Source organism: Streptopelia decaocto (genome assembly GCF_964273445.1).
Source record: "Streptopelia decaocto genome assembly, chromosome: 5".
NCBI lineage: Eukaryota > Metazoa > Chordata > Aves > Columbiformes > Columbidae > Streptopelia > Streptopelia decaocto.
Window position 1 is genome coordinate 10190596 of NC_138659.1, and position 23069 is coordinate 10213664.

A 23069-nucleotide genomic window follows, 5' to 3' on the forward strand; every position below is an offset into this window, starting at 1 on the left:
CCCATGGGTACGGTCCCTTTTTGCACCCATTTTCTGTGATCACTGTAACTGCAAACCACCATGTGCCTGTGGCTGGCATCTCCAGGCTGCCCCAGCCATTTTCCCATGTGTAATTTGTATCAAAAAAACAAATTATAGAAAATTCTAAATAGCCCAGGCAGCACCTGCCTGTTACTTGCTCTTAATGACATGGTCTGCTTCATTAACCTGTCTCACCAGACTGCAAATGCAGACCCACCCCCCCAGTGCATCCCCCGAACACGCTGGCGGGGTGAACATACCACATCGGTGACGCTGGGCTTGCCGGGGGGCAGCTTTGGCCGGGACGGGGGCCGGGGCGGTGGTGGCGGGGGGGTGCCGCAGGCGGCCAGCGGCGTGCCGGGACGAGCCGGGGACGAGGAACCTGCAATAAACAGGAGCCGTGAGTGCACTGCAGGGTGGTCCCCATGGCTGCCTGCCCCCCCAGACATCCCTGCCCCATCTCAAAGCAAAGGCAGCTCCCCGGGGGTGCCCACACACACCTGGCGCAGTCTCACCTTAACCATCACTCCACAACAGCAGCTTTGTATGGAAAAAAGAGCTTTTTAGGATTGCTGATGCATTTGTCGCAGGGGAGATGCTGCCTGTCCATGCTGGGTACCCAGCTCCCTTGGCCAGGAACACTGGGCAGAACTGTTATCAGGCCAGGCATGAGAAAGAAATTGTTGCCCCTGAGGGTGCTGAGAGCCTGGCCCAGGTTCCCAGAGAGGTGGTGGATGAACCATCCCTGGAGACATCCCAGGCCAGGCTGGATGGGGCTCTGAGCAACCTGAGCTGGTGAAGATGTCCCTGCTCGTGGGAAGGGTGGCACTGGGGGAGCTGGGAAGGTCCCTTCAACACAAACCATTCTATGATTCTATGAGTCTTATGGTTTTACCAGAAAACCAACAATACAAACAAGAGAAAAATGATGAGCTGAGAATGGGGCAGCACCAGGGGGGAGCGCGGTTGGTCCCCACCCTGGTAATGAGGGATGCTGGTGAGAGGGACAAAGCTTTGTCTGAGTAAAGAAGAGAACAGGTGGAAGAAAAAGTTCAGCAGATCTGCTGGAAGCACAAAGCGTTTCCCAGCCATTTGGAGGAGTTTCAGAGAACAGGAGGGTGCTGTTGTCAAGATTCATGTGGTCCCCAGCAGCTGCTGCCTTGCTGCAAAGGAGGACATTTTGCAATCAAAGAAAAATTGTAACAGAATCTTAGGAGGACACCAGGCAGGCTGTTTTGCTCCATGTACAGAAATTCCTTTTGGGGTAAGTTTAGAAATAACTGTATACTGAGTAGCTGGGAAATTACACCAAGACAAGATGGGCAACAGGAACACAGGGGGGACACAGACCCTGTTTTGCAGGACAGCTGAGCTGGCATTTGCTACCAACTCCTGTGGAGCACAGGACCACGTTATGATCTGCAGAGCAGCGTGTTTTGCTCAGACTGACAATAAGATTATGGTTTTAGCTTCATTTTTCCCCACTTACAAGAGAATCAGTTCACTAAGTTTTTTTAGGTGATAGCTCAGCCTAAGGAAATATCAAAGCTACATCTACAGAACTGAGACTGAGAGGGAAACCACAAGAGATGGGCTTGTTTAGGGACTAAATCCTGGCTATTCTCTTGTGCAACTCTGAAACCAAAGCCATTTTTATTTAGGAGCCAAAGTTTGAATTTTTCCTTCCTGATCCTAATAGAAGCCTGACAAAATAGTAATTATTCAGGGAAAGTAACCTAGCAGCACTGAACAAATATCATGAGATGAAGACATCGAGGGTGCATCTTGCCCCAGCCCAGGAGCAACCCCCAGCAAGACAAAGCCCTGCAGACACCAGGGTCCATCCAGGGAGGTTTATTCCTCAGGTATTTAAGGTCCCTAAGGAGACTGATGTACCTCTAGATGTTTTCTACAAGAAGAAACCATGGCAGCATATTGTAAATCAGCATGAAATCAGGGTCCTGCTGGGACAGTGGTCCCCAGCCCTGCCCTGGGGACACCCACAATGGCTCCCATGGGATGTGATAGCAGGAGGGTGTCCTGGGGTGGCCAAAATCTGGACACCCCTGGGGCTGAATGCAGCCTTGGAAAGGTAGAGATGGGAGGAGTGGGAAGGGTGCTGGATCAGCACTGTGCACCCAGACCCGCTGCCATGGGATGCAGCTTTCTGAAGATGTACGTGATTTTTGTGTGCATATTTTAACATGCTCTGCTTTCACAGTTCACTGTCCCATACTGGGCTGAGAGATGAAGTGATTTCCGGGGAAGAGACATGGATCTTCCCAAAAAGGTGTTGCTGGTGTGCTGAGTGGGGTTTCTCCATCCATCCCCATCCTGCAGGTCCTGCTCAGTTGGCACCAGGGTGAGGATCCACCCTTCTGGTTTGCCCCTGCACAGAGCCCAAGCCCCCCACTGGCACAGAAAAGCCACCACCACTGAAGCAAAGCCACACTCGCAGCAACAGCCACGCTCAGGGGACACCCTCAGCACCCCCCAGATGGCACGTGAGGCTGGAGACAGCGGTCAGGAACAGGGCTGGGGATCCATCATCTCCCACCACCACCTGCACAGCTTTATGGGGGCAATGCTCTGAACAATAATTTCTTGTGGATGCAGGACAGCAGCACAGGGGCTGGTGGGGACAAGGATTTACACATGGTGGCTGTGCCGGTGCAGTAAGAGCCCTAGGATCAACCTCAAATAACATGATTAGGTTGCACCTTCTCAAGCTGACAGGCTCGTTTGCCCTCATGGACATACAGACATTTATAATTAAGCAGGTGAAGCCAGGCAGCCAGCACATGCCAGACACACCGATGGGTTTCTGCCCTTGGGACAGCTTCACCCTGGCAGCCAAATCTCCAGCCCCAGCTGGGGATCCAGCTCTCAGAGCCGAGGGGCAGCAAGCACCGTCCAGGCTTGTGCCGCCTCTGACCTGCAAGTGACTTTGTGACAGTATGCAGTGACCTGCCTGGCTGCAACAGATTTAAACCTCCCTTGGCATGAGGCTCATTTAGATTATTTGCCTGAAAAATTTCTGCCTACATTCACTCTGAAGCCTATTGAGGACAAAACCACAGCAAAGGCAATCCTATGCCAAATCTTGCAGTGGGGAGGTATGTGTGTGGCAGAGGTGGGAAGAATCACTCATGGGAGAGGCTGCCAGACCCATCCGACCACCAGACACGCAGCGGGGAGCAGGGGAGAGGACACAGGAGGCTGAGGGCAGACGCTGGACGTGGATGCACGAGACAGCTGGCCAGGAGCACGGGCGCCAGGCACAGGCACAACCAGGCGGGAGGGGACGGCGGATGCGGTCATGGCCACACCGAAGCACACCCACCGCCGCGGGACGTACCGCTGGTGCTTCCCGTGCCGCTGCTGCCGCCCGGTCCGGGGGACGAGACCACCGTGCGGTAGGTGGGCGGTGGAGGGGGCGGCGGGGTCGCTCTTTGTCCCAGCCCAAAATCTTTGGGGGAGGCGGCTGGCTCCAAGTTATCATCCTTAAGGTAGGGATGCTCAGAAAACTTCTTGTGAACCTCTTCCAGGTGGAGCGGCGAGGGGAGCGGGCGAGAGGGCTCGGCCCGGGGAGCGTCAGCCGGGCTGCCCACTGCCGGGGACCCCGCTTTTTCTCGGGGCGTCAACTCCGGAGTCACGTTTTCCGGGGATTGATCAGAAAAATTGACCCACTTGACTTCTGCGTTAACAGCAGCAGGCTTGGGGGACACCACGGGGCCAAAAATGCTGTCCAAGTCATTGATGGACGGAAGTTTTTTGTCACTTTTGAGCTCTGCTGCTGTCTGGTCCCCTCCTGCAGTCAAAGTAGTTTATTTTACACTTGGCATTAACCGAGAGCACTGCACTCACACTATTCTCTATGGGGTTCTATGTCAGCCACATACTAGTGGAAACGCTTCAAAAGCAGATTTTTCTTATAAGCTGCCTGGGAATATAATTCATGTGCAAGAAAGGTGCGATATGTGATGTATAATGAACCACGCTGGATTGAAATACAGACGCTGTACAGGAGCGAGCATGCACTGTGAGCCAAGCCCTCCTCCTCCATCACTTCATATACAACAGTCCCATATCCTTCCAAAATTTACAGCTGGCTCCCAGCCTTTGTTATCTGTCATCTAAATAACATCATTATGTCATTATCATCACTCTGAATTAGCAGCAGATATTCAACTTATGCACTCAGCTCTCTTGCACACTCCACTAGATATATATTTATAAACGCCCACATATAAATATATATATATTTAAACATGCTGGCTTGACACTCTCAAGACGTGGTGCTGGGCATGCAGCAGGGGAAAGCAGCCACGGTGGATGTATTTCGGGTGCAAGCAGAGGCACATAAGGGTATTTTAGGGCTTTACTTGCTAACTGAGCTACCACACAGCAACATTCACATCTGACTTCACAGCCACCATGGAGACAGGATTTACCAGCAAAATGTTACAGATCTAGAGGAGGGAGACCCCCCATCCTTCCCTTTCGTGCTCACTTTTCTTGCATTTCTCTTTCCTCTAACACCAACCCGACTGCCCAGGGCTTTAGTTTGCACAGACTTGGAGGGATGCTCTGAGGCCACTTGCACACGGCTAAAAATAACATACCGTCAGCATCCCACCCCTGCTCCTGCGTTTGGAGGAGCCACCTGCCCTTCTGCATTTAGGGAATAAAATATAGTCCTGCTAAAACAGAAATAAATAGCCCTCTGCCACTGGCTTTACATGATGCAGAGGCTGCAGCACGCAGCAAGGCAGAGCTCAGCCAAGACACCATCGCGCGTCTGCTCGCGTTGATGGATCGGAGGTGGACACTCTGCCAGTCTGGCTGCTCACGGAAATAGAAAAACCAAGATATGGGAGCATGAATGAAATATTGATGAATAGAGCAGCAAGCCGAGAGCAGGGGATTTCTCCGCGGCGGCGTTGATAACTCCCCGAGGTGCAGCAAGACTGACTGTCCCCACAATGTCCAAGCACCACGGACTGCCTTTCCCCAAACCCGCTCCTCCCGCAGACAGCGCCTGCCAGCAACATGAATTATCGCTTATAAGCACTTTACATCCTCTGGCTGCATTCAACAGCATCTTTCAACCCCTCCCTCGGGCTGCCCTTTCCTCCAGATACCATTTCGTTCTCCCTCCCTTGCCCCTCCACACCTCCAGATGTGGGACCAGGAGGCTTTTCCCACCTTCCCCAACAGCAGGAGGGGTTTGGGGGGACAGGACCATCCCCTCCTGACACAGGCAGGTGCCACATCACCCGTTATTTCGCCTCATTTTCAGATGTGATTTCAATCTATGATTTCATAAGCACAGGCTGTGCAGTCCCACCCCAGACAGTAACAGCGCTCTGGTTATTCCCAATTCAGAGCAAGATTTAAATCCAGCATCACGTTTCATTTCTAAAAGCGACCGATATCAAAGGCAGAGGGAGGACAGAGCGTTAATTTCACCAGGAGGGAACATTAATTTCACCAGGGCGACACTGACTCTGGAGTCAAAGGCATCTAAAGCATCACCCTGACTGCAGCATCCACTGAAGCACCACAAATGGAAGTGGATGCATGAGGGCTAAACCTGTGTCCAAACTGCAGCCCTGGGGACCTGGCCCTCCAGGACAGGCCCCCCCTCCAGATTTACCTGTTCCCACCGTCAGCGGGGAGCCGGTGCGTGGCGGCGTGGCCGGGATGTTCTTGGGTGGGAGCGGTGGAGGAGCTGCAAAACAGAGCAGGGAGGGGGGAAAAAATCAGTGGCAGTGAATTTGGGAACGTGCACATGGATTTGCTGGGAATGGGGGAACCGGCAACAGCACCAGCCCTGGGCTGATTGCTGGGTAAGCAGGAGCATCCCTGCAGCCCAGGAGGTTTTTTGGGTTGTAAGGCTTTTTTAGTTTTGTTTTTTTATATCACAATTTTATTTTTTATATATTTATTTGACATATTTGTATTATGTTTTCTTTTTAATTTTTATTATTGTTTTGTTTTTATTAATTTTATATATTTTACAATTTAATTTTTATTGTATTTTGTATTTTTTTATTTTTGTATTTTTATTGTTTTATTTTATTATTTTATTTTAAAATCTCAGATTATACCCCTGTTTCAAAAACCTGAATTACCATTGCAATTAAAGCCTGCAGCCTCTGAGACACATATCTGCCTCCCCATTTTTCCCGTGCCCATCCCACACAGATCCGGGATGCTCGTTCAGGAGGGGGATCACTGTGGGTAATTAACCCAGGGGCATCATTGCAAAGCTGATGTCAAGAGCATCCGAGCGCAAACCTCCCTGAGGAGCAGCCCAGGAGGCACCGTGGCTGCTCCGCATTGCAGAATTGCACAGTACCGGAGTCAGGATGAGGAAAAAGTTAAGTATCTGGTTTGATTTCTGCATATATTAATTTATTTACCCATACGATCACTTACTTCCAGTCGGAAAAGGTCTCGGTAGCTTTGGGGACTCTACGCTTGCATTGATGGGCTGGACCGAGCCCCATATCTCAGGCTGATCTAGGGTAGCTGAAAAAAAGTAAAAAATAAATAAATACACATGCAAGGGCATTGATAGAACTGTTTTCTTACAGACACCAAAACACGCAGATAAGATGCATTCATCTGAGAAGAAACTAAGTAGTGGCAGGAACCTCTCATTAATTAAAGATGGGGGCTTCTGTAATGTTAGATAATTACAAGCTTGCCTGATTTTTAAACAGGTCATGTAATTAGTTTGACATTCATGCTGCTTGACAAACAAAACAATGCCATTTATGTATTTGGAGGCTTATTACATTAGTTGGAACACTGAATTAATTGCAAAAATCGTCTGGAATTTTAGGATACTCAGAAAAAATTGGGTATTAAAATGAAAAGATCCAGTTACATTCATGCAGATTGTAGGGGAAAAAAAAAAAATCCTCTTCTATATCTCATTTAAACTTTTTGCATTATTTTTCTTAGCTTATGTGTTGAGGGCTGCATGCAAACATAGTTTTGATTAAAAGAACTAACCAGAGTAATTAATTACAGGGCATAACTAGGCTACAAGTGGCAGTGGCAATTCAGTGACAGCCAAGCAGCCCCAGGAACAAACCACTAGGGCGGGTGAAAAGGGTGTTTATCTGGGGAGAACAAGCCTTGCAAGATCCCTGTGCTTCAGGAAAGCTGTTAAAAATATATCTAAACGTGCTTGCGGGGGGAGAAAAGTGTCCCTATATTCCTGCCCAGGGAAACAGTCTTCCTGGGAAAAAAAAAAGGTATTATTGAGGTGACAAGGGGAGCTGTAAAGAGTTGCCAGACAGCTCCATTCATATCATCCCTCAATTAAATCCACATGATACTGAAATGCCGCATAATTAACTAATGGACTTAAACCCTTTTCCCGTTTCCATATAGCCCATATAAACCCCAACCCCACACTACCTGTAATTCAACTTTGCATTCTGCTTTGTGGTTTTTCCCCCCTCCTTTAAGAGAAGGGCTGGGGTTTGCTAACCAAGCTCTGCTCATACCAGAGCCAGGAACCCCCAGTCATCCCCAGGGGACACGGCCCAGCCGGGGGTCACTGCCAGGAGATGCCACCCATGTCCCCAAACCCACCATCCAGCTTCTGCTCCTCGAACGCCGACTCCAGGGGGGGCCCGAAGAGAGGGGCCAGTGCTGCCGGGTCCTCCCCGGGTTTCTTGCTGTGGGATGAGACAAGGAACAGCATGAGGTTCAGACTTGTGCTCAAGCCTGGTGTTTGAGCTCAAATATAGAATCATAGAACCATTTTGGTTGGAAGAAGACCTTTAAGATAGAGCCCAAGCATTAACCCACGCCTGGCACTGACCCATGTCCCTGAGAATCTCATCTCCGTCTGTCGAACCCCTCCAGGGATGGTGACTCCACCACCGCCCTGGGCAGCCTGTTCCAATGCCCGACAGCCCTTTGGGGAAGAAATTGTTCCCAACATCCAACCCCAACCTCCCCTGGCACAACTTGAGGCCATTTCCTCTGGTCCTGGCGCTTGTTCCTTGGGAGCAGAGCCTGAACCCTCCGGCTCCAACCTCCTTTCAAGCACTTCAGAGAGCCCAAAGTTCCCCGTGGCTCTTGCACCCTGTGGCTCGAAGCATTTACTCAGCTTATTTAAACACCAAACACAAATATTTGGCTGTCTCGTGAGCCTAAAAAGTCATAAAACTGATGTTTCTGCAGTGGTGTCTTTGATGAACCCAACTGTGGCAGCTCAGCCAAGGGATGGGGAGGTGATATTTGTGTGGCAATAAATACCTGGTGCATTTGACCTATCCAGGTATACGGGGTCAAAACCTGGAGGTGAAAATAAAATAGATGCTTCCCCTTGAGCAATGGTGCAAATGTGCCACATCCCACTGAAATGTGTAAAACCGCCATTTATGATGTGCCTGAATGAGGCTGTTTTGGATAATTATACCAGTGGACTGTGTACCTACCTGGTGAGGTCTGGTGTCGGTGTGGAACGCCGGGGCCGTGCGATCTCCTCACCTATGGACAGCGCAGGGTTAGAATCATTTCAGTTGGAAGAGACCCTCAGGATCATCAAGTCCAACCATAACCTAACCCAACTCTGGCAATACCCATGTCCCCAAGAACCTCATCTAAACACTTTTTAAACACCTCCAGGTTAGAGCTGCTCCCCATCCCGAGCCCCCCAGCATCACCCCAACCCCATGTTTGCAGGAGGCACTTCCCACCATATCACCCCCAAGGCATGTCCCACACCAGCCATGACCCATCTCACATCCGCTATGGGGATACTGCCTAAAAAGTATGGTCTGTTAATTCAGATTTTATTTCTGTAGGGAGCTAGACCAGGGAGCTGCACTGTTCCTATAGGGTACCCCAAGGAACTTTAAGGGAGATATTTGGATGCCATCATTTCTGCCAAGGCCACTTTAAAGCAAATCTGACCTCCTCCCTTTTTCTTTTTTCCTCCCCAAAATACCACTGCCCCTTGCCATGAGTACTGTTCTTGAAGGCTGCAGAACATACTTACTGGACAAATTCCTTTTAATCGTCCCCTGGAATTAGAAACAAACAAGGTAAGTGGGATGGGCAGGGACACAGCAGTTGTCACCCAAGGAGGGACACAGCGGGAGTGAAGCAGCCCAGCAGATGTGGCAGGAATTGCGCATTTAAGGTGATATTTAACATACGTGGCTGAAACATGCCCCGCTGTACGTGTGCATTGGGAAATCCCCTTTGCCCCCAGCACACAGGGAGCAGAACACCCCCCCCACCCCAAGGGGTTTCTGAACCACGTGAAGCTATCACCTGGCAATGCCTTATCAAAGTCACTGGAACCCTCACCCCTTAACAAGGGACATAAATCCAAATTCCTCACATTTGATGGCTGCAAATCAATCTAAGCCAAATAATGTATTTTTAGCAATTTAAATCCTCGCTCTTGCCACACAATACACGTGTCCATGCACAGCAAAAGCCAAGCCTCCCAAGACCACAGCAGAGATGGGGGTGTGATGGTTGCTCCTGGACACCAAACGGGGTTGCAGGGATGCAGGTCGAGCCATGGAGGATGCTTCATCATTGAGGACCCTTTGCATCAAGGTCCCACCACTACTCAGGGTCCCACAGCTGATGGCACTGACACCCCAATCCCCTTCCCCTGTGGTCCCCACATAAAGCCAGCACCACCTCATATTCCCCCAGCGCCCCCATTCCCAGAGCAGCAGAGGCAGTGGCAGCGAGGGGCGGTTCTTACCGGGCTGCGCCGCTGTGGTCAGCGAGAAGGAAGAGAGAAGAGACACCTGGTCAGAGAGCGACAGGTCAGCGCCCCAAGTCCCCCAGCGCACCCCCCATCACGGTGTCACCAGCCATGCTGGAGCAGCACTGGGGGGCTCCCTCCTCCATGACCCCCCAGCACCCACGGGCTGGTGGGTCACCGTGGTCATGGGGACAGCAGCAGCCAGAGAGACCCCCGAGGGAACCCAAACCCCATGGAATGAGTGAATTTCCCCATTTTGGGGTTCAAAACAGCCATAAGCCCAGTTCTCTCAAGGAAGCCATCACCTTTGCATACAGTAGCACCTGAGGTCATCAACCACTGATGCGTTTTTCTGCTCTCATATCTTGAAGTGCAATAACATACATAACACATGCCCAGATAAAACCATGTCCTTATACATCTTGTCCAAAACCACCAGCTCTTTCACCTAAACTACACCCACAGATCACGTACATTCAAAGCAAAGGCAGCCTATCTCTATTTTTATATGCTTCAAGTTAAATCAAGGGAGAAGGAAAATAAGAAACAACATGCCTTCCAAAGTGGTAGGCTTTGTTATTTGCATTTTACATTTCAGATCCAGAGACATGCAAAACAGAGACCATGCAAACAAGAGAATACAAGACTGTGTTAAAAAAAATAATAAGAAATAAACTGTATTTCTTACCGGACTTTTCCTCTAAAAGAACGCAGAAAAAGAAAAAAAAAGTATAAAAGAGAATATAAGATATTTTCTATAAAGGAATAACAGAGAATTAAGAGATTTGTATTATGACCAAAAGTATCAGGTGTAAAACTGTTAAACACGCAAAGCAGAATCGTGCACGTGTCCAGCCAGGGTTGCTGTTCATTCAGAGAGAAGATTAGAGAGAGAGAGAGTGAATATGGAAATACAAAACCTGCATCTGAGCCACCTTATGAAAAGGATTCACATGCTTCATCACCAGCAAAACAGGCAAAGCCATTTCTCAGCCTCTTGCATTTCTTAGAAGGATCCATATGAGAGGAAAGTCAAAAGCAAGGTTTCTACTCCAACGTGCTGACACCGATTTACAGCAGCATCTCCAGTTCTCTTCTTGTCTTCAGGTTTAGGCACCATAATTTACATCGCAAAGGTCCCAACTCAATGCCTGGAGGGCAGGATCCATGTGGACACAGTGCTCACCAGGGGCCAATTCCTTCCCAACCAACAGCAAACCCCCCCAATCTCAGCAGGAAAAACACCACGCAAAAGAGGAGACACAGAATCACATCTAGCAAAAAAATGCACATTCTGTGGGGTTTTGTTTCCCTGGAAAAGGCAGAAGAACTGCTGATCACATCAGCCTAATCCCCCTACGTTGGTGCAAAATTATTCAACTGTTTCATCAGTAAGAACAAAAATAATCAAGAAACCTGGGACTGCTAGGAGCTGAGTGCAACCATTCATTCACACTTCTGATACAGCTGATGATAAAGCATAGAAAGCTTCAGATAAAAAGACACTATAGCACACGCTAAAGCCCACTGAAAACCAAAAATCAAATCTTTTCACAGTGGAACAGATTGGGATGAGACAACAGAAATCTTGACAAGCCTTAGGAAAACCAGAGGTTGATGGTATTTGTGCCAGGAGGGACTACGGAGAGACAAACTTTCCTTCCAGAAACACCAGAACCCACCCCGGGGTAAGAAACATCCCTCTGACATCCCATAGCAGCCACGTGGAAAACCCCTCAGATGCTTCCCCTGTCCTGGGCGTCAGGGCAAAACCCATCCCATTTACATCCTGAATGATGACCACATTGAAAAATAAGGAAAAATGAGACAATAGTATATTCTGATCCCAGTTGCCCTGTTTTACGAGCAGGAAAGGGAATTTTTAAGACATTTTGAGCGGGAAACATCACCACAACACATCTGAGATCTTCCTGCAGTCACATTATTGCCTCTATATAGGTGAGACTCTATAAATAAGGACAGAAATGCAAATTTCACCATTGGCACCCATGGCAGAGCCACTGCTTGCTTGGGTCAGCCCTGTGGGGCATTGATGCTTTTGCAACCAGAGGAAAAGATGGCAACACCGAGGACTCACCACAGGGGATGGAGAAAGTGCAATGTTGCCTATCGATGCCTTCAGCTCATCCACCGTCGCCGCGCTCTTCAGGATGTCCTTAGCCTGCAAAGGCTTGATCTTGATGTTGAACTTCTTGTGTGCCTCCTCTTCCTCTTCGGATTCGCTCGAGGAGTAGAAGTGTTTTCCTTTGGTAGGTAGCGCACAGTTAAAGAAGGTTTCCTTCTGCTGCAAGGGCAGAGCCTTGCCATCCAAAGGCTCAAACCTTCCTGAAAAATGGGAATTAGGGGTTCCTGAAATGCTCATCCCAAATGCCCACGGACAGGATTCAACAGAATTGTGTCTTGCACCTGGCTCTGGAGGCCCCAACGTGGGAAAGACTGTGGAGCTGTCGGAGAGGAGCCAGAGGAGCCACAGAAATGATCTGAGGCTGGAACAGCTCTTCTGTGGGACAGGCTGAGAGAGTTGGGGTGTTCAGCTGGAAGACAGAAGCCCCGAGGAGACCTTATTGTGGCCTTTTTGTCCTTAAAAGGGGCTGATAAGAAAGATGGGGACATGGCCTGTTGTGACAGGAGAAGGGGTGATGGTTTTAAACTAAAGGAGGGAGATTCAGACTAGATATATGACAGAATTTTCTTTTGTTTTTAAACAGTATAATGGGACATAGGGGTCTCCATGGGGCACCCCACTGCAGTGCTCCCCATGCTGCTCACACCTCCTCCTTGTTCCATAGTGTTGCACCAAAAGCAATTAAAATCACCTCCTGCTCTACTGCCTCAGGTAATTCCCTCTGCAAGCCAATTTTAGCTGTGGAGTGAAAACTCAAAAGGAAAATAAAAGGGAGAAAATAAATAATAATAGTAAATTAATAAAAAGAGTCAGTGACTTTCTTGTAAACCCCAGGTCATCTTACGGTTTGTAAGCTGAGAGGCAAAGTCAACAATAAAGGATATAGCCTGGTTCCTCAGGTCGGATGCTGTATCCCTCCTCATCAAGCTCAGGTGAATTCTGAAGAGAGCACAAAAAAAAAAAAAAAAACAAAAAAAAAAACAAAAAGAATTAGGAATGCTAATCCTGTTCCTGGAAAGCTCGATTTTTGCAGGGAAACTTTTGCAACACTGGGTTGTAACCCAGTGTCCCCCAGGCCTGGGCAGCAATCTCCAGAGCCACCCTGTTTCTGGGCAGTTTTATACAATCTAGTTGATGTACAGATAACAAAGTACATCTCTGGACACCTGGACATCACCCAGAACAGCCACAGCCACCCAGAAAGCCAAAAGGCATGTGAGCACAGCCAAGGTCCCCTGTCAGGTGCAGGGTAGAGAGGATGCTCCATGGGGACACTTACGTATCTGTCCCAGTCGATCTCCGCATAAAATCCATTGGGGGCACCATTTGTTTTCTTCTGCAACACATTGGAAAATGAAAACTTTTAAATTTAGGCAACAAGAACACAGTATATCTTATACGTGTGCATCGATGGGGCTGGGATGCTGCTGGGTACTGCTGCAGCTGCTCTGCACATACACATCAGCCATACACAGCAACATTTCCCATTTCTGAAGGGTCTTCCACACCAGGGAGCTAAAAGGCTTTTTTTGAACATTAATTAGCTGAACATACAACATTTCTTAAGGAAAAGGAACAAAATGGTCATTTCTCCACATGCCGGGAGCCCATGGAGAGACCTGTTGGCAGCTGGGGCTCCCAACGCCCATTGATCACAGGTAACACTGCTAATTATCACAGGATAACACCATCCCCAGAACACACTGAAAGATGGATTTGGTTTCTGCTATTCAGCAGTCAAACAAGCCGGTGTCATTGCTTCTTTGCGTGTTGAAGTCAGGTTGCAGCAGCGAGAGGTGTCCGGGATGCAGCATTAGTGCACGTCATGGCAGACAGACAACACACACATGTTATTGCTGCTTCATGTCAAAGTGAGATGGGTTTGGGAGGAGGTTTTGGGCACCCATTGCCTGTGGGACCCTTCACTGTTTTGGCTCTGGGCATCGAGGAAATGCCCAAAGCTCCCACTGGCCACTGCAACCAGCGAGCAGCTCTGCAAGGCCAGCTAAGGGACTAAAGTTAGGCTGGGTTCTCAGTTTTGGGCACCTAAATTAGATAATCCAGTTCCCCTTCAGCTGCTGGGGTAGCACCCACCACCCCTGCCAAGGGCCTCATGCAGCATCCAGGGGTGGCAGCAGCACCAGGGCTGGGTCAGGCCAGGAGCATCCTCATCCTCCTTGTTTCATACAATGGTCCTCACAGTGCTCAAAACAGAGCAGCAACCCACAATACAAAAAAAAAAAAACAAAAAAACCACAACCCAAAACCCCATAACACATGCACAAAACCAAACAACCAAATACAAACAAACAAAACCCACAACAACAACAACAAAACCCCCACGACTACAACAAACCAAAAACCCCATGACACACACCACCACAGACCCTGGATGCTGCTATGTAGGATTTCTGCTTGCCTCCCATTTTCCCCCAGTCCATTTGTATTTAACTCCGTTCCTATTCAACTCATATACCCTCCACCTGACTGAACCTAGAGCGGTGTTTTCCTATATTCTGGATTCCAAACCAAAAAATTACTCACTGTTTTTAACAACCCTTTTGTAGCTGTAACCCGAGCTCTGTTTTCCTTACCGAATTTTTATTTCCTCCTTCATGCACACTCTCGGGTTTGCTATTGCAAGGTGGCTCATTGGGATGAGGGCTGGGCGGCTGGAATGGATGGGGGGTTTGGCAGAAAAAGGGTTAAAGTATCGGGTGGATTTTAATTTTTGTAATTTTTTTTTCTTTTAAACACACAAAAATAAGTTACAAGGAATTAGCAAACACACTGCACGGTTTTGTAAGATAAGGAGGGCTAAGCTGTGGCTCCATTACGAGCACCCATGTTTTTTACTGGGGGCAGGTTTGGTTCTATTCAGCAGTCAGAGGATTTGCCGTCTCACCTCCTGCTGCAAATGTCACAGTGAGAACGTGTTGCAGGAGGGAGAGTTATTCAAAATATCTCCATCCTCCAATTCCCCTCCAATATATTCAGCAGCTTCATTTTACACCCCAAAAAAATTGTATTTCTGCATCCTTTGGCTTGTTGGAGCACTGGAGACCCTGCCCTTAAACAGCAAACCACCTGGAAAATCAAGAATAAGAGCCTGGTTGAGAGGGCACGGAGCTCATCCAAGGTCCCTGCACCCATGCCCGGCAACGAAAGGCTGCCCAGAGCATTTTATTTATTTATTACCGCTGAATAGAGCCTTGGCTAAAGCACTACCTGAGCTGCAGACTCTTTTATTTAGTCCTTATTTCTTAACAAGTGACTTACAAACACAGGGCAAGCCCAAAGCCAAGAATCTTGGGTCAGATGCATAAAAAAATAATAATGATAATAATGATTATTATTATTAATAATAATTATTATTATTATCTCTAAAGGAGCAATTTGGCATTGCAATTTTTTCATGGCTTTGTAAAAGACACCCCAGCACCGCTCTCCCTGCTGAGCCTCCCCAGGGTCTCTCATGTTGATTTTAATAGGGAGCTTCTAACCTCTGAATTTGCTCAAGAAATAACAACCAGCACGGTCCCAGTCTGAACCCAACATACTTTTGCAAAATTCAAATCAAGTGGTTAAAGGAGACATGGTCTGTCTACTACTCAGATCTAGCAGGGGCTTTTCTACCTGATGCTGTAAATAAAAGCAGCAATAATTCAAAAACAAGTATCTCCTTATTTGCAGTTTAATATAGAAAACTAAAAATAGATATCGGAAACAGCTGTTCTGGCAATTTTCCCTTAACTCGTCACACAGCAAATCTGACCCAAAGCCAATTAGCGGGAGTGGAAACGAGGATGTGGAGCTGGGGATTTTAGTGAGACACCTGGTCCCTCTGCCCATCAGGTGCTTCTGTATTGTTATTTTCTTTGTTAATTTTGTAGAAGACCTGGAATATGCTGTTATTTTTGACAGACAGCTTTATTTTCTATATTAAACAGAAAGGAAGAGACGGTCCACAAAAAGCTGATGGTGCTGATGGAGGAACTGGCATTTAAGGGACAGGGGAGCGGAACAGGGGTCCATACGATACTTACGATGCCATCCCTGTCCGGTGACCCTCTGCAAATAAACAGAAAGAAGTGCACCCGTGTTAGCTCCAAACTGATAAACTCGTGGAAATATTATTTTAAAAAATTCACAGCAGCAATGGGTTTAATTATGAAATTGTCAGCAAATCTTAATTATCTACCACACGCTCCTCATGAAACCCACACAATGGTCTCAGTACCGTTGTTCTAGTGTTATCAGGTGACAAATTTTGTATTTATTAGTAAATAAAGTGCTTGGGCCAATGATCGCACCCTCCCGGCCGAGGAGCTGGGCTGGCTCTTCCTCACACCCATCCCATGGCCACAGCCCTACCTGGGGTGAGCATTCTCTTGCAGAGGCCAATAAAAATTACATATAGAGTAACTTAGAGATTTTTTTTTTTTTCTTCTGCCAGAAGCACAGTCACTTCTCTTTTAAATGGATTTGAAAATTGGTGAAACTCCTTAGGGATCCTAATCCCCAGCTGCTTATGGGATTTGGACCTTGGTCACAGCACAGGGCCTGGCAAGCTCAGCAGCCGCTTTTAAATGCTGTCTGAGGATGCTGAGTTATTTAGTGAAAAGACAAATGTACTTATGAAAACCAGATGGGCTTCTCCACCTCCCACACATTCCTGAGTTTTATGTATTGCCAGAGATTTGCCACTGATTAATGTCTGACTTGGGGCATCACCAAAACCCCGTGGTGAGCTGCTGCCCATCAGTTCTGGTTTAACAGAGAATAACACCTTTCATTGAACTTCTCCAATTCATACATGTCCACCCCCTATTTCTCTTATTTAATCTCTTCGCACAAAGATCTCTGAAATTCTTTGGAAGCAGCAGAGATCCCCTCTGTTTCTGTATTTCATGGAATCACAGAACAGTTTGTGTTGAAGGGCCCTTCCCAGCTCCCCCAGTGCCACCCCTGCCATGAGCAGGGACATCTGCACCAGCTCAGGTTGCTCAGAGCCCCGTCCAGCCTGGCCTGGGATGTCTCCAGGGATGGGGCAACCACCACCTCTCTGGGTAACCTGGGACAGGCTCTCACCACCCTCAGGGACAACAATTCCTTCCTCATGTCCAGCCCCATTTCCCCCACGCTACATGAGCCACAATGCAGGAGATGTCACCTCTGAGCCCACCAGCCCCCACCACTCCTCTCGGTCCCCAGGGATCTGGAGAGTACCCAAAGCCATTCAGGGCCATGACCGCAATGCGACCCCACAACGTGCTAATTACTGGTGCTTGCTAATTGCAGCGTCTCCCCCACAGCGGCCTTTCTGTGAGCTCGTTACCATCTCAAACGCCCCAGATTCATTATCTCTGTGTGCCACCAGCTTCTCCAGCCTCTAGGAAGAGCACACTGGAAATCACAGCACTGGCTAAAGACAGGACACAGACCTGGCCCCATCAGTTTTCCATGAGCAGAAGAGGAAGATGCAAACAGCCTGCGTTCTGCCCATTTTTCTGATAATTTATAAATTATGCTGTACACATGTAGAGATACTGGCTGTCCCACAGCCTGCCTGGTGGATAGACAGCCACCATTCTCAGTGACAAACTCCCTCTGCCCGCAGGACAACAGCCCTCTTTTGGGATGTGCTCCATGTCCCCCCATAATTTTTGCATTCCCTTCAGCAGTGGGCAAAGACCCGCAGGTACCAGTGCAGCCAGACTCACTGCAGTCCAGGGGCACAACCACACCTGCAGCAGCTGTCCCTTTGCATGGGAAACCTCCCCAACCTCTGCTGAGATATAAAATAGCTCAGAAAAAAACCCACATTTTAAAAAAGAAAAAGGAAAAACCCAAATGTTTTCTGCTGTTCCTGACATGAACGGCCTCCTGAAAGGCCTGAGTGATGCTGCAGACACAGGAGTAGGGCTCTGTCCCCAACGCATGGGCTCCTTTGCCACCCAGCTGGGCGACATCTCCCCCAAAACCACATCAGGGGCAGCCAAGAGCCCTCCCCAGGCTGGGCTCAGCACTGCACCAGCAGTTCTGTACCGGTACACAGCATCCCCTACCAAATATGGGGGAAAACCCTTGCCAGCTGTGGGGGGAAACCCCTGCCAGATGTGTTGGGGAAAGCGCTATCCTGACCCTGCCCCAGCCACCCAGCCCTTCGCTCCACCAACAGTCTTGCTGCCTGCACGGGCATCCGTTTAAATTGAATTTGCATCTAAAAAGATCTCAGCAGATGGGCAAATCAGTAGTTTGGGCAGAGATTAATCTGCTGAAACTCTCAGAGGAGTAATTTTCTCCTGATCACCGCTAACTGTCACCGTAAATTGCAAGCGCGTGGAGAACTGGCGTTATTATTTCTGCAGCGCCACTGAGAAAATATCTTATTTGTTGGTCACTGGATATACGAGGGGAAATGGCTTGAATGTACTTTTTACTATGGGATTTGATCCAAGGATGACAAATGCCTGTGATGCATCGACTTCCTTCCTGTCCTGGCACCCTGGCATCACTTCTCCCCAGCAGCATTATATATTAATGTGGTTTATTTCTCATTGACTTACGTGGAATCAGTATCCTTTTCTTTCTTGCGTATACCAAAGGCCTTCCTTGTACGTTTTTTCAATCCTGGGGAGAGAAGGAATATAAATAAGAATGCAATATTAGTTGTGCTTCAAATAAATCCTCCAAAAGTTCCCTTATTCCCTTGTCAGCTGTAATTCATAAATTACGTTTAAAAAGACACAAACCCAAGAAACCACCAACAGGACTGTGCAGGTAGTGTGTACATTTGCTTACACCTTTTATTTGTTCACTTAACACTTATTAACTTGATCTCAGCATGTGTGACTACATGTTTCACAGTTAATATTTCTAGGCTTACTGTCTTAATTGTACACCCCTTTGCTGTGCTGCGTGGGGTTACTAATGCACGGTGGGGAAATCCCTCTTTGGTGTAAAAAACAGCAACAACCACCAAGCAAAATAAACCCCACACACCAAGAAAACAAACAAACAAACAATATTTAAACCATTATTTTAGTTATCTTCTGCACTGATCCTTTATCTACACTGTACTTAAAATGAAGCCTCATACCAACAAGGCTGGAGCTGGCCAGAAAACCCCAGAGCCCATCAGGACAGTGGCCGCAGCTCCACCGCTTTTAAAAATAGATGTAGCAAAGTGGATTTCTGTAAGCTTCTCCCCCTTTTCCAGCCCAATATCTATCCAGGAGAGGGATTTTTAATACCCGCTTGCAGCAAATGCACCAAGGCTGGGATTTGGAGCATTTTAAGCTAGCAGGTTATTTTCTGCTGGTGGTGGCCATCCAGGCAACGCCAAGATCCAGCTGTGTCTGGAAGCTGCTTGACATGCTTGTCATGCAGTTGTTGCCAGCATCACGATAGCAATTAATTTAGAAATCCTGGTGGACAAAGCAGCCAATATAAACCATGGCCCTTGAGTCTAGAACAACTATTTCTGGTCTCCTCCTTTTGGAGCTCCAGGGTGTGTTGCCTTGGTCTAGAAGTCACCCAAATGTGAAGCACTGCAGGTCGGACATAGCTGCAAGGTTGTAGCATAGAATCATGGAATAGTTTGGGTTGGAAGGGACTGTAAAGCCCACCCAGTCCAATCCCTGCCATGAGCAGGGACATCTTCAGCCAGATGAGGTTGCTCAAATCCTCGTCCAGCCTGGTCGTGGGCTCATCCTGCAACCTTGGGTGGACAGCTTTGGTTTTACTACATTGTGCCTTTCAGCTTTCCTGCAATTTCTTCAAGACTCAAGTGAGTTATTAATAACTGAGGAAGGTTTCCATTGATCTCACAGCCTCTAAAATAACTTCATCCTCCAAACTCAAAGTAGAACAGGGAGGGCTGAAAACCCCAGAAATTACTTGTTGAGTAGTCTTGTCTGAAGAAGCACCCAATTTGGCTAAGTTTTGTAGCAAAGCCTTCTGCTCTCTTATATAATAGGCCCACCATCTGCTTCAAATGGTAATGATTGAGGGGAAAAAGGAATATTTAGGAAAGGCAGAATAAAAATGAAAGCCTCCTTTGAAGATGGTTGTCAAGACCAGTGGAGCAGGTCCCCTACCAAAGGCCACTGGCTGCCTGTCCCCTGATGGTGACACCAGAGAGGTCCATGGTTCGGTGAGGGACAAGGCAGTGATTTTCCAGGACAGCTCTAGTGGGTGGGTGGAGCTCAGAGGAGCTTATGTGTCTCTCAACATGGTCAACCCCAGCCCCAAGAACTGTTGGAAACACCCCATCTCATGCTGCAGGGACAGATTGAGGGTTGTGCACAGAAGAATGTTGCAGACTCAGGTCCTCAAGCCTCATTTCAGTTGGTTTTAGGAGCTGAAGCACCATAAAAAGTCAGTCCTGGCAAGAGTCATCCTTATAGAAAGTAATAATAAGACCTTGTCACAGCATCACAGAATCCTTTTGGTCAGATGTGACCCTTAAGATCAGCGAGTCCAACCATGACATAAATCTAGCACTAAACCATGTCCCTAAGAACCTCATCTATACATCTTTTGAATGTCCATAGAAGGAACAGTATATGGGAACACTACAGATTCAGGAGAACCTCACAGGACAAGAAAGAATTACTGCTGAAAGAGAAATCATGGCAAGTGGAAGAGAAAGCAAAGAAGAGGCAGAAAGAAGAGCATGAAAAAAGGCAAGACCACATCTCCATGTGAGGCATCAAGGGATGGTTCAGAGCAGGGTGGAGCTGAAATCACTGCTCATGTGGTGCTCTCTAAGAAATCAAATCCCACCTCTCCCCATCAAGCAGCACTGTGTACCAGATTCAAACTACTCTCCAGCAGGAAGACCCAGAGAGCTGAATCTCCCTGTGACGGTCCCATCAGAGGCATCCCAGGCCACCCTGAGTACCAGAGTGATAAAGACAGGTGTGATGTGGTACCTGGCTTTTGTCAGCACCAGGCAAGAAGGACTTAAATCCCTGAAGCTGTGGCCTTCTTAGTCCTCTACCCATCCATTCACACTGTGGATTTCCTTCCTGATGAGAACCCTAATACTATAATTCTCACAGGAGAAGCATCCATGCACTCAAGTACACAACAATAAGAGTTACAGAAGTCCCTACCTGTATTTCAGAAGCCACTGTGGGGCAGGCAGCATATCTCTGTTTTAATCTCAGCTTAAAACTGTGCCTTGTATTGGGCAAAGGTCAGGATGAAGCTTGAGTTTTAATGCCAGTTTTATAGCACCACAGAGGAAGAAGAGGTATAGAATCATTTTGATTGGAAGAGACCCTCAAGTCCAACCATTAATCTAACACTGATACTAAACCACATCCTTAAGAACCTCAGGGATGAACTCTGCCTTCCCACTGGCAACTACTGGACTCCTCATCACTGTTTTAAGGCTTAATAGCTGATTTCATTCTGCATAGTTATTCCGAAGCTGAGGCAGAGCTGGGCTGTCCCCGGTCTCCAAGCGGAAAATGTCATATACTACTTTCAGCAGTGGTTTAGTTTATGGTCTTTGAAGGGGCACGGTGACACCAGTAAGAGCCACCACCACACCAAGCCATTACATGCATGAGTTGGAGAAAACACCAGCAAAGGCAGCATCAAACACCACATGTCCTGCTCAAGAATCAGTGTAACATCCTTCTTCTGGAGGGGACATTAGACTAAAATGTTTGCAAATGGACATATTTGACGTCTCTGCTGCCACCAGCAAGTTTTCCCCAACAAGCCTCATGCACAACAGCCCAGAGTCATCTGTGTGCTGTTACCTCAGGAACACCAAGAATGCCCAAAAACACGTCAACAGCCACAAAACCAGCCTTGCCACAGAGGACAAACACGGATGAAGCCACCGGCCCCTCCGAGGTACAACAGCTTCAGGTGCTGCAATAAGGCCTCAAGCCAAATGGCTTTAAATGATCTTACTCAAAGAGCAGCCACAAGCCCAGGCTGAAATAACAATCATGTGCCAAGGATCTCATTTCAAACCCTAATGGCTCTCTGAATCGGAGGGGCATTATTCACCTTTTATTTACTATTATCCTTTTTTTTTTTCCTAGTATACTTAAGAATTGGTATTTGAGAAACATGAATTAGTATTTAACACTATGGAGCTTTCTGTGCTTTACTCTTAAAAAAAAAAAACCAAACTATCAACATCTTATTTTCTACATTGAAGACTTAACACCTCTATAAGAAAAATAACCCTGTTCTAACAAACCTGGGCCTTGAGCAGCTGCTGCTTCTGGACCCCCAGATATCAAGGGGTGTCCCTGGAAGAAGAGCTGCTTGCTCATGAGGATGGGTCTCATAAAAACAGCACACCTCTCAAACAGGAGACAGCAGTGAGAACATCTTTGTCTTAAATGCTCTTTTGTGATGGAAAAAAAAAAATAATTGCAATTAGTTCTAGTTAGCCTGTGCCTGAAGATAAATGTTATCTATTGCCATGCCAGAGACTCAAGACCAAAGTACCCAGGAAGGAGGGGATGAAAGGAAGAAGCAGGAGAAATAAGGGGGAATACGAATTAATCACCATTAGGTTGGGGTTTTTTCTTTGTTTTAGTTGTGTGGAATATTTCTGCACGTGGCTTGGAGCTGGATTTGAGTAACCTGTTTTCCCCACCGCACACAAACCTGTGTGCTCTTCCTGAATTACTTCTCTGCATCCAAAGCCTGATGACATGTCATAGCCAAAGGACTCTGTATTTGCTGTTGGCTTGCTTTAATAAAGAAATAATGATCCTCCCTTCACTCAGCAAAACAAAACTGAAGGCACACCAAAACTACTGAATTCCCCAAGTCATATCCAGAGGAAGAAGTCAAATGATACAACCTCTCTACTTAAAATTTCATGTAACCACATCGAGCCCCAACTAAATCTGAACAGCAGCACCTCAAACACTCTGCAGATCAGCCCAGAAGAAATTTCCCCTGGTTTAACACAGCAACAGCCTGCTCTGATGATATATTATACATGAAATGGGACATGTTTAGTACATTACAAAAACCAGGGATTCTCAACTGCCACAGCTTCAGTAGCAGAAAAGTCAGCTCTCCGTATCTGCATTGCTTCAGTCCGTGTTATTTTTGGTTTTGCCCACCTTATAAGTAATTAAATTAGGATACATC

At 47.5% G+C, this 23069-nt stretch overlaps 1 protein-coding gene across 1 annotated transcript in view; it reads right to left on the minus strand.

The window, feature by feature from the left end:
• The window catches only part of SGIP1 (SH3GL interacting endocytic adaptor 1), a gene marked incomplete at its 3' end in the record, with an annotated part of 46369 nt that overhangs the window by 13114 nt on the left and 10186 nt on the right, over positions 1 to 23069 (minus strand). The window contains exons 2-15 of the mRNA XM_082053141.1: positions 18497 to 18560; positions 15974 to 15998; positions 14522 to 14599; positions 13207 to 13263; positions 12812 to 12866; positions 11880 to 12055; positions 9779 to 9790; positions 9053 to 9077; positions 8490 to 8541; positions 7636 to 7721; positions 6466 to 6558; positions 5681 to 5755; positions 3380 to 3832; positions 282 to 403 (exon numbers count right to left, since the gene is read on the minus strand). Coding sequence (XP_081909267.1) covers positions 282 to 403; positions 3380 to 3832; positions 5681 to 5755; positions 6466 to 6558; positions 7636 to 7721; positions 8490 to 8541; positions 9053 to 9077; positions 9779 to 9790; positions 11880 to 12055; positions 12812 to 12866; positions 13207 to 13263; positions 14522 to 14599; positions 15974 to 15998; positions 18497 to 18560 — 1373 coding nt within the window. The remainder of the gene's footprint in view (positions 1 to 281; positions 404 to 3379; positions 3833 to 5680; positions 5756 to 6465; positions 6559 to 7635; positions 7722 to 8489; positions 8542 to 9052; positions 9078 to 9778; positions 9791 to 11879; positions 12056 to 12811; positions 12867 to 13206; positions 13264 to 14521; positions 14600 to 15973; positions 15999 to 18496; positions 18561 to 23069) is intronic.